This window comes from Sinohyriopsis cumingii, chromosome 1, assembly GCF_028554795.1.
Source record: "Sinohyriopsis cumingii isolate HCF-2022 chromosome 1, ASM2855479v2, whole genome shotgun sequence".
In the NCBI taxonomy this organism is placed as follows: Eukaryota; Metazoa; Mollusca; class Bivalvia; order Unionida; family Unionidae; genus Sinohyriopsis; species Sinohyriopsis cumingii.
Genome location: NC_142961.1, coordinates 15,443,610 through 15,459,714, shown reverse-complemented (window position 1 = coordinate 15,459,714; position 16,105 = coordinate 15,443,610). Strand labels below are relative to the sequence as shown.

At 34.6% G+C, this 16,105-nt stretch overlaps 1 protein-coding gene across 3 annotated transcripts in view; it reads left to right on the top strand.

The window, feature by feature from the left end:
* Nucleotides 1-15,081, top strand: part of LOC149806448 (transcription factor BTF3 homolog 4-like) — a 38,135-nt gene extending 23,054 nt beyond the window's left edge. For 2 of the 3 annotated variants that reach the window (XM_089953458.1, XM_089953465.1), the window contains exons 3-7: nt 517-630; nt 2,378-2,486; nt 6,633-6,722; nt 10,357-10,422; nt 14,691-15,081. In XM_089953458.1, coding sequence (XP_089809584.1) covers nt 517-630; nt 2,378-2,486; nt 6,633-6,722; nt 10,357-10,422; nt 14,691-14,737 — 426 coding nt within the window. In that variant the 3' untranslated portion in view covers nt 14,738-15,081. The remainder of the gene's footprint in view (nt 1-516; nt 631-2,377; nt 2,487-6,632; nt 6,723-10,356; nt 10,423-14,690) is intronic. The other variant, XM_089953474.1, reaches the window with a different exon arrangement.
* The last annotated feature ends 1,024 nt before the right edge of the window (nt 15,082-16,105 follow it).

Here is a 16,105-nt window from a genome sequence, read left to right as displayed (position 1 = left end):
AGTGTCTGCTACATAATGGTAATTGTAGTGTATTGATAGTGTCTGCTACATAATGGTAATTGTAGTGTATTGATAGTGTCTGCTACATAATGGTAATTGTAGTGTATTGATAGTGTCTGCTACATAATGGTAATTGTAGTGTATTGATAGTGTCTGCTACATAATGGTAATTGTAGTGTATTGATAGTGTCTGCTACATAATGGTAATTGTAGTGTATTGATAGTGTCTACTACATAATGGTAATTGTAGTGTATTGATAGTGTCTACTACATAATGGTAATTATAGTGTATTGATAGTGTCTACTGTTTCTGCCCTGTTTCACATGTGATGTTTGCTTTGTTAAGATGTTAGAAACACTGAATGAAAATACTGCCTGCCTTCTAAAAAAATACTGACAGACATTGCTTAAAGTACTTACAAGAAAATGTATATTAAATCAGTTATACGATGTTGCATGGCATACATTTTCTATCATCTATATGTACCATTTCTGTATGTATCCATTTTTCCACAGGGTACAGCCAGAAGAAAGAAGAAGGTTGTACATAGGACAGCCACCACAGACGATAAAAAGCTGCAGTCTTCCTTGAAGAAATTGTCTGTAAATAATATCCCTGGAATTGAAGAGGTATCTCCTTTAGCATATTTAAAATTGATTTTTTACTTGGATGCAAATAATAAGGCTTTAAAAATGAAAATAAAAAGGCTTTAAAAATGCAAATAATAAGGCTGTAAAAATGCAAATAATAGGCTTTAAAAATGAAAATAATAAGGCTTTAAAAATGTGTTTTATCCGGATAGTTGCAAGTGATATGCTTAGTTTATTTGGCCACTTATATTTTCCCTGAGGCTAACTTGTCAAGGTATATTTAGGAAATAACTTGTGTTGTCATGGTATATTTAGGAAATAACTTGTGTTGTCATGGTATATTTAGGAAATAACTTGTGTCGTCATGGTATATTTAGGAAATAACTTGTGTTGTCATGGTATATTTAGGAAATAACTTGTGTTATGGTATATTTAGGAAATAACTTGTGTTGTCATGGTATATTTATAAAATAACTTGTGTCGTCATGGTATATTTAAGAAATAACTTGTGTCGTCATGGTATATTTAGGAAATAACTTGTGTTGTCATGGTATATTTAAGAAATAACTTGTGTCGTCATGGTATATTTAGGAAATAACTTGTGTCCTCATGGTATATTTAGGAAATAACTTGTGTTGTCATGGTATATTTAGGAAATAACTTGTGTTTTCATGGTGTATTTAAGAAATAACTTGTGTTGTCATGGTATATTTAAGAAATATTGGGCCAATCACAATACCTTTTAATATATTTGTTCACGACTGTGACTGTTCAATAGGTTTCTTTGGCAGTCAATCAAGGTAGTTTAGTTTATAATGGTATGCCTCTGCATTGCATAGATTTTAAAAAGAATACCCAGATATGCCACCTACTAACAAGATTGTGGGATTCTCGCATAACCAAGTGTAATACTTTTAAAACCAAATAGGGGAAAAGATTGTGCAAATTACTCCATGTGGTCCTGTGTACGAGGTAATGTTTTATCAGAAATAATTAGTTGGTGAATCATCATCTTTTTGTCCATGATCTCAATTGATATATCTTGGGCAGACAAAGTGTGTGCATACAATGCTCATATGATTGAGAACTTAGGAATTTGTGAAAAACTATCAGTGAGTTCTGACTGAATTGTCACCTAAAAGGGTGTAGCATATTTATCTACTGCTCTAGTGGTTAGAGTGTCCGCCCCGGATGCGGGAGGTCATGGGTTCGAATCCCAGCCAAGTCATACTAAAGACTTATAAAAATGTTACTAACAGCTGCCTTGCTAAGCACTCAGCATTAAGAGGTTAGTGTTAGGACTGGTCAGCCTGGTGTCAGGATAATGTGACTATGTGACTAGGTGGGACATCATGCTACATGTCTGTAGCATGATGCCCCAGTGCTAGACATCACTTTTAAACTGCCACACTGCAGACATCGTAGCGATATGACTGGAAAATTGTTAAAGCTACATTAAAACATTAAAAATGTAAATCACACATGCATATTGATCCATTGGTCAGCCATAAAGGAAATTTTTTGTACTCGGCCTAAATTGAGATCTTTTCTTGTGATCGGGTTGGTTTGGGATTTTTTTTATATAGCTTTAACAATTTTTCAGTCGTATCGCTACGCTTTGGCATAATGGGCAACGATAAATTGGCTATTCATTTGTCTATAGTAACAAAAGTAGAAGAACTTCGTTTGTGCAAATTCTTTATAATACTGTATAGTTTTTATTGTTTTAAAATGTTGTGTTAAAATTACATTTGTACGTGTCTGATCTACTTACTTTTCATACTAGGTTAATATGATCAAAGAAGATGGTCAAGTTATCCATTTTAACAACCCCAAAGTACAGGCATCCTTACAAGCAAATACATTTGCCATAACAGGACATGCAGAAACAAAACGTAAGTCCTAGTTGTCTCATCACATATGTGAAAATACTGTAGACTTTTCAAAAACATCCTAGCAATTGTGTGATTCCCGCCTACTTTTTCAGTACCTTGCAAGAAACATGAGATATCTTTTTTCAGGATCAAATGGTTAAAAGAAAGAAATATCAAAGGGTACATAGTAGGGGTGCAATGATAAACCTGTGCCACATATTGATATAATTCACAATACACAGCCATCTATATGGTACATTATCAATACACATATCAGTTTGATGACCTATCCATCTTTAGAAGGTCTGTTATTGGACGTTAGTGCCCCTTTAAATGTTGACATATTGGTTATTTTTTCATTTCATTTGCAGATTAGAGAAAGAAATAGATTTGGCATCTATTTATATGTCCCGTCCATGACCAGATTTGAACAGACTACCTGTTTCTAGTGACTGATTTTAATTCAACCTTTTAGCAGACATGATTTTTTTCCATTTTAAGAAGAATTCTGCTTTTCTCCTGACTTTCAAAAACTGTCTCTCTGCTCCCATTCCGCAACAACCAATGTAAGTTATTCGTTCCATATATTACTTAACACTCTTGTAAAGAGTATTCTCATTGGTCAAAGGTTTTAATTCATCCAATGAATCTTCATGTAATTGAAACTGATGGCAATGGAAAGAAACATACTTTCAAAACATGGTGTCTCGAGCATAAATGTTTAAAAAAACGTATGGAAATGGGAATGGCTGGAGCGAAAAGTTGACTGAAATTTAGTTTATAAGAAAACTGAATGCTAGAGGACTGGCATTTTATGGCCTCTGTTCTACGGTAATCACGGTTGGAAAAGTTGGGAACAGCACCTACAAAAAGAAGCTGTATACCGAAAAATTTAAGCTCAGAAGGCATCTGGTAAAAGTGCATTTAATTACTATAAGAAGAAAGATTTCTTTCATGAGAGAACAGATGTAGCCCTCTGTCAGAATATGCGCACTGCATGTCGCCAATACAAGCACCAGCTTGAAAGGAAAAAGGCTCTCATTGAGAAGGAAAAGAAACAAGGGCATGTTGAGCAAAAGAAAAATCAGTGGTGACAAAAAGGAAAGTTAAAGAAATCTTTGCCAAAGCTGCAAAAAGAACTCAACTGGCATATCAGCAGGTTTTCCTTTGGAGTAAAAGACCAGTGAATGTATGGGATTATTTGTATATAGTTGATGTACTTGGGTGTTTATTTTAAGATTTGTTATGAAAAAGAGAGAAGTATAATATATTTGGTGCAAAAATTGAGAAATTATTTTGACTTAATTACGATATGAACATTAAAATGCACATGAAATAACTTCAGCATCAATAGTATTGGAGAACAAATTTGTGTGACTATAAATATTGTGAAATTATTCAAGTCAAATTTTTTAATTTTTCATATGATTATTTTGGTTTATTGTATGATCATAAGTTGCACAAGGGGCAGATTTTTATGAGCTTTTGGCAGGGGGCCCCCTAGAACGGGCGTTGCCCATCAAGACCCTGTTCCGGGAGGACCCCCAAACCCCTCTTTAAATTTTTTCAGCATTTTTTTTTATGGCAGACCAAAATCATGTCTGTTTTAGGTCAATTCATGCAAGGCCTTTGTTTTGCACTGCAGGAATGGCTTAAATGTTACCAATATTGTCTTAAACTTGAAGAAATTATGGCCTTATCTTCAAAATGGAAGAAATAGTGTCATTTGCTCTTGCAAGGAAAATCTCATGTAGAATAAGTCTGGTTGTGGGGGTGAGGATGAATACTAACAAAATCTATCACATTGTACTCCCTGAAAATGCAAAACAACTGCCATGGGCAAAGGCACTCGTTTTTGTTAGTGAAGAAGGAAAACTTTCAACAACACCCACTCCCATTCTTTTTTTTTCTTCTCTAAATTAAATATCTAAACGTAGAAAGAGACATTCCAAATTTGCCCGCCATGTACGATTTAAGTACTTGACAGATCATTTAAAAAACACTTTTGTGCAAAGTTTTGTTGTTGCTTAGCCAATACTTCCTGTGTGTCATGCATAATTAGAATTATTTCACTGCCTGGCACGCTGGTGGTGTAATCATCAAATTAGACCCAACTAGTCCAGATAAATAAACTTTTTTTAAATACTAGTTATTATTATATGGGGAGTAAGGTATGTCGTTATACCTGTGGAACACGTTTGGTATGCCTCCTTTACGCTTAACATGCATTTGGGATAAGATAATTAGCATGAAATGAGCTGGGAGGAGGCGGGCATTGCAAATCCCATCACCTTGTGTTTATTTGTTGAATGCGAGCAGTAGTTGTTAATAGGATTTTCTTTTTTGCTTTTAAAAAAGTGCCTGTGTCTTTTCCAATAAATTTCTGATATAAAGAATAACAGGTAAATGACCCGTACTTGTTCATAACTGTTGAATGTTAAAATAATTTGTCTAGGATAAGCATTGCTTTATATTGTTACTACAGCTCTTTTATTGATATAATGTAAATGGTATTGCAAAATATTGATGCATCTGTATATCGATGAATTGTTTCACCCCTAGCTCACATTTGACCGGCATGCTCTTTTACTGTGACCATTTTTAATTTATTTATACACAGTTTATGATCCTGATCCTTTTAGTGATTGTCGCATGAAATGCCAGATATTATCACTGCAATCAAATAAGATAAAGAATTTGCCTTGATGGGGGAATGACACTGATCACTTTTATAAGAAATTTTTACACTCTTAAATGTTTTACTGTCCCTCATGACAGATTTGATTTTGTCCCCATGAATGACAACTATAACAAACTGATCTTAAATTTAAACTTTATATAAATATCAGTGATCTTTGCCTGATATAAATATGATGAGATGTACAGTCAGCCTGTCATGGATTATTGAAAATCCACCTTTTGACTGTCCATGTTCAAAGACTTTGCTTCAAAAAACAGATTTACATGTATTCCATGAGCGAAGAATCCCTTGAGAATATTTAGGTGCTTTACAAAAGTTTAGTGATAGTTATTTCAATGATGGTAGAGAAGGAGAAAGATTCTGCCTTTAAAAAAGGACGAGAAATTGCTTGCAAGTGTTGGCAAGTTTATTCAGGATTAAAGACAATGAAGCAGTATGTAACTTCATTGCTTGGAATATTTATTCTGTTAAGAAAATAAAGCACACAAGAATTGCAGCTATTTTGGCTCTACTGTCATTTTGTGAGTTGTGGTCAAAGGCCATGAGAAAGATTTTTATCTTGAACATGTTAATTCTAAAATTTAAGAAAATATTTTTTTATATTAAATCTGATGCTTTGGAGTTTTTCAGTTATATTAGAGATGATTTCAATCTTGGCAATTAAAAGAGATATGAGGAGAGGAGAAACACTTATTTTGAATTCCTATGTATTTCTCTAGAAGACCATCCCCTTTGAGAAACTCGTGTTTGGTATGTTATGCATGATGCCTAATTAAATTATAGGAAAAGACCAACTCTGAAGACTTAATCGGTCTAGTGGTCAGATCATCTGCCTTGGATGTGGGAGGTCAGGCGTTCGAATCCTGGTTGAGTCATACCAAAGACTTATAAAAATGGTACTAACAGCAGCCTTGATTGGCGCTCAAAATTAAAAGGTTAGTGTTTGGACTGGTCAGTCTGGTGTCAGGATAATGTGACTGGGTGGTACATCAAGCTACACCTCTGTGGCATGATGTCCCAGTACTAGACATCACTATTAAACTGTCACATTGCAGACATCTTAGCAATATGACTGAATTTTTTTTTTTAAAGCTACATAAAAAATCCAAATCACACACACACACACACACACACACACACACACACAAAGACTTAATCAGTTTCATTGAATGCAGTGAATACTAGTCAACGGCCTGTGCATTGTCTATCATGCTTTCTCTATTCTGCCACCTTGGATCAACGAAAAATCCAACAAATTTTTGGACCTGCAATGCCTGGCATTTGTGAAGTTATGCTTTGTTTTCTTGTCCTAATCAAAGGAACATAAAGTCTGCATTCAGACTTCTATAAAATTTAGTGTCATATAATTGTGTATGAAAATTTTCTTCATTTTAATGGCTTCTTCAATGAATAAAGACATTTAATCACCTTTAAAAATATATTTGTTTTTTCTTTCTTGTGAACAGAAATAGCAGAAATGTTACCTGGCATCTTGAACCAGTTGGGAGCTGAAAGTTTAAGTAGTTTAAAGAAACTAGCATCCACGGTGGCAGGAGGTACGTACAGATGAGTAATAAATATCTGTTTCATTCCACTAATTTAGAGATACTATGAAAAATATCTGAACCTTTTATGGTTCAGTGTGGAAATAAATTTGCTGGAAAGAATAGATCATTGTTAAGTTGTGTGTATATATAGAGAGAGAGAGAGAGAGAGAACTAGCTTAATTATAACCTTTTTATCATTAGACACACCAGTGCCAGATTTTAAAAAATGACATTCATTTAAATAACGTGCAACAACAAAGTTACCACAAGACAAAAAGCTTGATGATTAAATGTCATTGATAATTGGTTAATTTAAAAAAGGTCTAAGAAAAGCTTGATAATCAGTACTTTACAGTCATTCATTGCACGTTCAGTTCAATTAAGGTTGAAAAGAATTTATAATATTTTTTTCACTAAGTAACTGAGAAATCGCCTTCAGCTATCGTTAAATACCTGCATTTTGACTAATTGATTACAGTTTAATAAAATATATGACTGTTGACAAGATATTTCTATCCAGATAAACAAGGGACTAATTTACTAGTTTACTAGTAAAGTTATTGAACAAAGACATTTTCATACAAAGATGATTTTTTTTAATTCACAGTTTGACGCTCGCCGCAGATAGGAAATCTGACTTATTTGTTCCCTTTTTTCATAACATATTTATACAGACATGTTGTTTGATAATTTTATAACTCTTTCAAGTTCAGACAATAATCGTACCAATATAAATTGGTTATGTCATGCATGTCCAACCTCATAAATTCATATCATGAATTGACCAGTCAGCTGAAGCTATAGTATGGATATGACTTAAGCAGTCATTTAGCTCTAAAGTTGGTTTTCTGTTCCTGCTCCATCCATTTGATTGTTGTAGTATTTTTCCCCATAGATGTTTTTTTCCAGATGTCATTGGATAGAAAGGAGACTCAGTTTGTGACCTGCATAGGGAAGAAATCTGAAAAATGATTACTTTTTATACTTAAGCCACAAGCATATTGTGATGTCCATCTGTCTTTCATTACTAGACCTTGTGGTGGCTTTTGTGTAACAAAAAACCTGGTCAAAGGACGAAGTCACTGCCTAAAAGAATTAAAAAAGACTTTTCACAATAACACATGTACATAACACACCTGGACTAGTACCTGAAATGGGGAAGAAGCTTGTAATATTGTGGTCAAAAGATTGAAGCTCCAGGTCAAAAGAGAAATTGTTTTCTGCACATACCATTAGTTCTACATCAGTTTGTATCATTAAGGCTTAGAAACAAATGTTCACACTGAAAACACTAAGATGAGCAGAAATCAAGACTTTCGGGGTATGCAATCAGACAGTAATAAATTGGAATAAAAAAGGAAGCATTATATGGCCCTGTATGGCTACTTCTGATAACTCATGAACCAGACCTTCACCTGCCTTTATGGACAGCAGTGTTTAAATATTGAATGACCTTTGGCCCAAATGAAAAGGGATGTAACTTTTATCTTTCCTCTAAGTTGAACTTTTTCATTGAAAAGCTTTGTTTCACAGGCAGTTAGATGATGAACTAGACATGTCACACTGGCACAAAAAGTGACTCCCATTTATGCTGTAACAGCAACTGTTTTTCCATCATCCAGCAAACGAATTACTTTGATCCTCTACTCTAATGGTGAAAATTGTCTTGCATTTGAATTTAACATACGAACAGATCTTTGTTACACTGACAATGTGTCTGGTGTATGGTGAATACAAGCAGATCTTTGTTATACTGACAATGTGTCTGGTGTATGGTGAATACAAACAGATCTTTGTTACACTGACAATGTGTCTGGTGTATGGTGAATACAAGCAGAATGAGAAATGTTTGCATATCAATTTACGTTATATGCCTTTATCTAAAGTTTACAATCCAACAGAAGCAAATGTTTATTTTGATTACAATGAGCAGTCGCTATTATTACATTCCATTGACTGCTGAAAGCAGTGATAAACCACTGTTTAGTTATGAAACATCTGGTCACTGACATTGAAAAAAATGTGACCATTAGAGATGCGTGGTGTACCACATTAATTTCTTACTCTGCTAGTACTTGTGAAGTTTCCTTCAGTACTAAAATTCCTGAGTAACCTTGTTACAAATTTATATAATGATATTAACAGCATATTTTCATTTGTCATGACAAATTAATTCATAACAGATGTCAGAAATTAATTTTTAATACTGTAAACCGATTTTTATTTTTGATCCTTTAAATCGTGTTTGACACGTGGAAATGGAATGTTGTGAAAGATAGTTGGGCCAAACCAAAGTTCCTTTTATCGTGATTTACTAGCATATGTTAATGTTTTAAGTACATGTATTTGTAAATTGTCCCATGATTTTTAGGAGAGCAGGTGTTTTCTATTCTAATTTGACATAATTGTCTAGTCTTAAATATTTTCTTGTTTGCTCAGAGTTATGTTTATTCAGAGAGGTCTGATAAATTTCTTGATTGGGTGTTGGCATCCCTGTCTATATCAGTGGTGTAGCTAGTAAATTGCAGTCTTCTTTGTCAACACTTCCTGTTCTTGTTAACAGGGTCTCTAATATCATCTTAATGCCTTTCACAGGGTATAGTGTAGGTTTAATCACTCCATGTTAGTGAAAGTTTTTAGATTACAACTTGTACAGCAATTAACAGACACATAGCAAAATTAACCTACAAGGTAATATACTGTTTAATTTTTGTAAAATGGGGGCGTGGCTGCAATTTTAGTTTTGTTAATTTCTTTTGTTTTCTTTGAAATACATTGGATATAATATGGCATTACTTGCACTAATCAGAGAAAGATGTATTTTCCAGCTATATATATATATATATATATATATATATATATATATATATATATATATATATATATATATCCAAAAAAAAACAACTGTCAGGCCCCTTCCTCCGAGCAATATATTGTTGGTCCCTTGTATACTGTGGTAAATATGCTCTTGCATTCTGAAATGCTGTGGTATAGCACAGTACAAAAGTACCCAGCTCTGGTGAACATTATATACATGGCAGTTACATAGTACATTTGCCAGAAAGAAATTGGAATGGCTGTTGAGACCAGGTTATTGATATATATAAAGGTGAGAGTTGAACAACAAAGCCTTCTTTTCTAAAATCTTGAAATTAGGGAATGTATCGGTTCCCTATATAAGTTTGCAATTCATACTTAACATCAGGTAATGAAAACTTGAAGTACATCTGTAACAGAACATGATTTTGCACTTATTCCAAGTTCAATATTCCATAAACATTTTTAGTTGGCTTAGTTACAGTGTGTTTGTCAACCTTTCGGAGGAAGCAATTGGGGCATGAAACATGCATAATGCAGGTTTCAGAATGAGCTTTTCTTTCACTACCAGCAGAATTTTTATAGTTTTAATATTTATAGCTTGCAAAAATCATTTCCAATATATCCTTTGCAAGAAACATTTAGTCATTGTAGTTAATTCTTTCTCAACCAACAATATTAGAATTGTGATTATCTGTGCTATCATCAGTAACAAACCCTGCACTTATCATAACAGTTGCCACTGTGCTACTTTATTTTTTACCTGTATATCTTTTAAGTTTGCAAGGGACTGTCTTTTGAACTGAATGTATGTGTATTTTCTTAGCAGGAGCCGGTGATGTGAGTAAACCTTCAACAGATGACATAGATGAAGATGATGATGGTGTACCAGGTAAAACTTAATAAATTTTTCATACATGAAATTGTTGTCTCTTTCAAAGTATGAAAAATGCTATGTAAGCTAAATGTAATTTTGGGGATGTAATGGTGTATAAGCAAACAAGGTCCATGACATAGATGAGGGTTCCAGTTTAATGGTGTATAAGCAAACAAGGTCCATGACATAGATGAGGGTTCCAATTTAATGGTGTATAAGCAAACAAGGTCCATGACATAGATGAGGGTTCCAATTTAATGGTGTATAAGCAAACAAGGTCCATGACAGGGTCCCAATTTAATGGTGTATAAGCAAACAAGGTCCATGACAGGGTCCCAATTTAATGGTGTATAAGCAAACAAGGTCCATGACAGGGTCCCAATTTAATGGTGTATAAGCAAACAAGGTCCATGACATAGATGAGGGTTCCAATTTAATGGTGTATAAGCAAACAAGGTCCATGACATAGATGAGGGTTCCAATTTAATGGTGTATAAGCAAACAAGGTCCATGACATAGATGGGGGTCCCAATTTAATGGTGTATAAGCAAACAAGGTCCATGACATAGATGAGGGTTCCAATTTAATGGTGTATAAGCAAACAAGGTCCATGACATAGATGAGGGTTCCAATTTAATGGTGTATAAGCCAACAAGGTCCATGACATAGATGAGGGTCCCAATTTAATGGTGTATAAGCAAACAAGGTCCATGACAGATGAGGGTCCCAATTTAATGGTGTATAAGCAAACAAGGTCCATGACATAGATGAGGGTCCCAATTTAATGGTGTATAAGCAAACAAGGTCCATGACATAGATGAGGGTTCCAATTTAATGGTGTATAAGCAAACAAGGTCCATGACATAGATGAGGGTCCCAATTTAATGGTGTATAAGCAAACAAGGTCCATGACAGATGAGGGTCCCAATTTAATGGTGTATAAGCAAACAAGGTCCATGACATAGATGAGGGTCCCAATTTAATGGTGTATAAGCAAACAAGGTCCATGACAGATGAGGGTCCCAATTTAATGGTGTATAAGCAAACAAGGTCCATGACATAGATGAGGGTTCCAATTTAATGGTGTATAAGCAAACAAGGTCCATGACATAGATGAGGGTTCCAATTTAATGGTGTATAAGCAAACAAGGTCCATGACAGATGAGGGTCCCAATTTAATGGTGTATAAGCAAACAAGGTCCATGACATAGATGAGGGTTCCAATTTAATGGTGTATAAGCAAACAAGGTCCATGACATAGATGAGGGTTCCAATTTAATGGTGTATAAGCAAACAAGGTCCATGACAGATGAGGGTCCCAATTTAATGGTGTATAAGCAAACAAGGTCCATGACATAGATGAGGGTTCCAATTTAATGGTGTATAAGCAAACAAGGTCCATGACATAGATGAGGGTTCCAATTTAATGGTGTATAAGCAAACAAGGTCCATGACAGATGAGGGTCCCAATTTAATGGTGTATAAGCAAACAAGGTCCATGACATAGATGAGGGTTCCAATTTAATGGTGTATAAGCAAACAAGGTCCATGACATAGATGAGGGTTCCAATTTAATGGTGTATAAGTAAACAAGGTCCATGACATAGATGAGGGTCCCAATTTAATGGTGTATAAGCAAACAAGGTCCATGACATAGATGAGGGTCCCAATTTAATGGTGTATAAGCAAACAAGGTCCATGACATAGATGAGGGTTCCAATTTATCTACATTATTGTCAGTATTAAATTCCCATGCTTCTGACTTGTAATAAAAATATGATGGCTGTGATGTAGATGATACTGGTGTACCAGTAAGTACTGCCTTTGTGTTTCTTCATTATGTTGTTTATGGGAAAGTGTAATAGATTCTGGATCATTGACAATGGACTATTAGTCAAGTAAAGGAACATTTCATAATTTTTAAATGCAGTGGAACTTAAGATGACTTCTCCCAATATTAGTCAGTGGCTCACCTATTAAAAGTAGAGACATGCTGTTGTACTGCACAAAGAAAAGCATATACAGATGTTCTTAACTCCATGAATGTCAACCATTATTGTTCCTAGGTCTTTTGAGTGTTTCAAAGCACCAATCTAACAGGAGAGTGATAACATCGTACATTCCTGTATCTTACTTGCACATCCCAGGTCAAGTGTTTGCATATAGCTCTGGGAGTGGGGGCGGGTCGCACTGGCTAAATACTTCTGGAGTAATGAAACTTGGTGATGGGATTCATCTTGATGAATACACCCTCATCAGTAAAGTTGGTCACTTTAATCTTTTTCTTGTATCTGTGACTTGGGTTAAAATTTGTGGACAAGTTTATTTTTTGAGCCATGTTAATGCTAGAATCATGAAACTAAATAATTTTATGTATGCATCTCTATTTGTACTTCACCCTGGACATCTAGGAAAGTATTTCTGACCTACATTTCAAAATTTACTGGCTGATGTAATGTTCCTGCATTTAGTTCTTGACCAGATAAGGTTTTTAACACTTTGTATATATTTATATTATAAAACTTGGATTCACAAAACATTGGTAGGGGATGCATATTCATGAGAGCTACACCCATGACTAAAGTCGCTGACCTATATTTCCTATTTCACTGGCTTTGGTTACATTTGTGGGTTGTTTCTATGCTCTGTTCGTAGTAGAGTTGTTAAACAAGATGGTTGTAGGTAACTGTCCGAAACACACCTTTATCAAATAAAAGGTTGACACTGTTGCATTACCTTTCACAACTTACTGGCAAAGGATAAGTATCTGTTTCATGACCAGTTAGGTTCTTAGCACCCTGTAATACATACTGTAATGCCCAGATGTATTTATTTGAATACTGCACCCATGTGATATAAGCAAGTCCCAGCGAGTTATGTTTTAACCTCTAATTTGATTAAATTTGTGGGCCAAGTTTATATCTCAAGATTTGTTGATGTTAGAAAGTGAAAGTAGATGGTTGTACACGTTTCTGTTAGTACCACAAACAAGCAAGGTCATGATGATAATGGCTTGTGTTTTTGCATTTGTCTTGTAACCTAAAATGTTTTTATTACCCCCCATAAACATACTGTTATACCAAGATTCATGAAACTTGGTGAGCGCATGCATTAGAGTGAATAATACAACCTTGTTAGAACCAAAGGTTACTTTACTGTATTTCATGCTTCAATGACTTGTTAATGCTACTCCTTGAGAACCATCTTCTTATCAAATGGTTTTTTAAAATTTATTTTTTATTTTATTTTTTTACTAACGACCTTTTAATATAATGTGTATTTTTACACTGGATGAAAATGGTACCTGGCAGACATCCAATAAGGTTGCCACAATCAAAATATTGAAAATTGTTTCACTAATTCTCCTGAATGGATGGCCATATTGGTAGTTTCTCTAAACGTTCATATTTAGTTTGTCCTAAATGAAAACGGTGCTGATCTAATGTCCTGCTTATGTCTATAATGGCTGTCACAGTGGTTGATTTGAACATTCTTTGGCTCAAAAGTCAGAGATTGTTTCAAAACAGATCTAAAAATCTGTCTTGAATTACTGGAAATTAATTTCGGACATCAGAGCGTTATTTTCCTTAAAGTTGGAATACATCGTGAAGATCTCAGATGAGTAGAGATGATGAGCATGATCCATGCATATAAATGAGTTTGCATCTGATTGACTGAGCTTGTTGAAAAATTCTGGATACCGTTTCTGGATTGATTTCCATCAAACTGGAAACATAAGCTTATATTATTATCATCATCAATTTTGATCATGATTGATCTTGAATTAGAATGGCTGGAATTATTGCCACTCTGAAAGTGATACATTTTGAGCTGATTTTCATCAGACTTGGAATATGGGCTCATATCTTTCAGATCTTTGAATTAAATAAAGAGCAAAATCCATGCATATTAATGAAAAGATCCTCTGATACTGCTGCCACTCGGGAATCAGTATTTTGGATCTGATTGAGCCCAAACTTTGAGTATTGGCTTGTATGATCAACATCTTCGACTGTCAATAATAAGCCAGATCAGTGTATTTTTTTAGGGGATCTTGCATTGACTGACTAAGCTTGTTACCATTCCATTTTGGATCTGATTGGATCAATCTTAGTATATAGGTTGAAATCAAGATCTTGAATGACTTTGATTATGGGCAAGATCATAAGTATTAATTAAAAAGAATTTTTGCTTAAGATGGTATAAATGAATAAAATCAAGATGACATCAAGTTTGCCTTATACTTAGCTAATTTACATTATTATTCCTATTTCATTTTTCAGATCTGGTTGAGAATTTCGATGAAGCATCAAAAGGGGAAGGAGTGTAACAAATTTCTGTGGTTTTGTTTTTATGGCTACATCACATCCTCCGAAATCATCAGTTGTCCTGTATATTACCCGAATTCTTGCATGGGATTGAGAGCATGAGTAAACATCATTATGTATATTTCTAAATTCTTTGTATTGGTTGTTACCGTCATGTGATGGATTGCAGGAGGATTCCTTAGTGTTAAATTATGTACACAAGAATGCTGTGGAAGCATGAACTCTAGGTAATGAACGTATGCCCTTCAGATGTTTTCCTTGCTTTCCAAATGTCAATAAACTATTTTTCACATCATGTCTTCAAAAATGTGTATCTGTTGAATCACATTAAAGCCTGTACTAGAAACTCTGTGTCTTGTGCCATTCTTTTACTGCATAGAAAACAAGATTTATTCCATATTTATGCACCGTCATAAATGTTGGAGGAAAGTATTGCCATATCCATTCATCCATCTGTCCCCACCCCATGTATGCATCTTTGCTGAATTTTGTGTTGAGGTTTCTCTGGAATCTTTCGCCAGAGAGTCATTCAACTTTGTGGATAGATTTTATTGACCAAAATTTGGTCTCCTACTCTTGGGGGCTGTCTTTTTAGTACATTTTCTGCCTTGCCCCAATTGCACAGTAAGGGATCTTGCTGGGCTTCGTGATTTTTTTTTCTCCCCTTATTGGCAACAAAATACACCATTTACATTTTTTTGTGACAGTCTTGGCTTTACATTGATGAAATTCAAAGGCACCATGAAAGGAAGCTGCAAACTTGGATTTAAATGCACTAGAATTTCTATAAACAAATCCTTTGTTCATATTGACGAACCATTTTAACAGTGCATTGTTGTATCAAAATCTGCTTATGCTGATGTCTGGTCTAAGTAGTGTATGCTTTACTATAACCCAAAGAGCCATGCTACCTGACTAGCTACAATCGACCACCTTTGAAGACAAGAATGGGAATGACAACAATCGAACAGACGATGTAAATAATTTTTATAAATGTGTACCAGGAAAAAAAATAGTTTTGCTGACACTTGAAAGAAAGCTGATTATTGTTGAAGCATCGAGTGTTCAGAATATATACCAAGCAAATAATAATAAAAAATTCTGTCAGTTAATGCTTTACAATTATTTGATTCTGCCATAGCTATATAGCAAAGGGAATTTCTTTGGTCCTTCAAATAGGGCCTTTAGTGGTGCCTTCAGTAACACATGCACCTTCATCAAAGCAAACCGAAGATCACTGATCAAAGGCTGTCGGCAACAAATTTAAATTTTTCATTGTGATTTGGATTTGCAACAACAAAAATGTTATGCTTGCGATCGCTAACAATGGCAGCATGAAAATCCAAATTAAGTTTCCGATATTTTGAAAC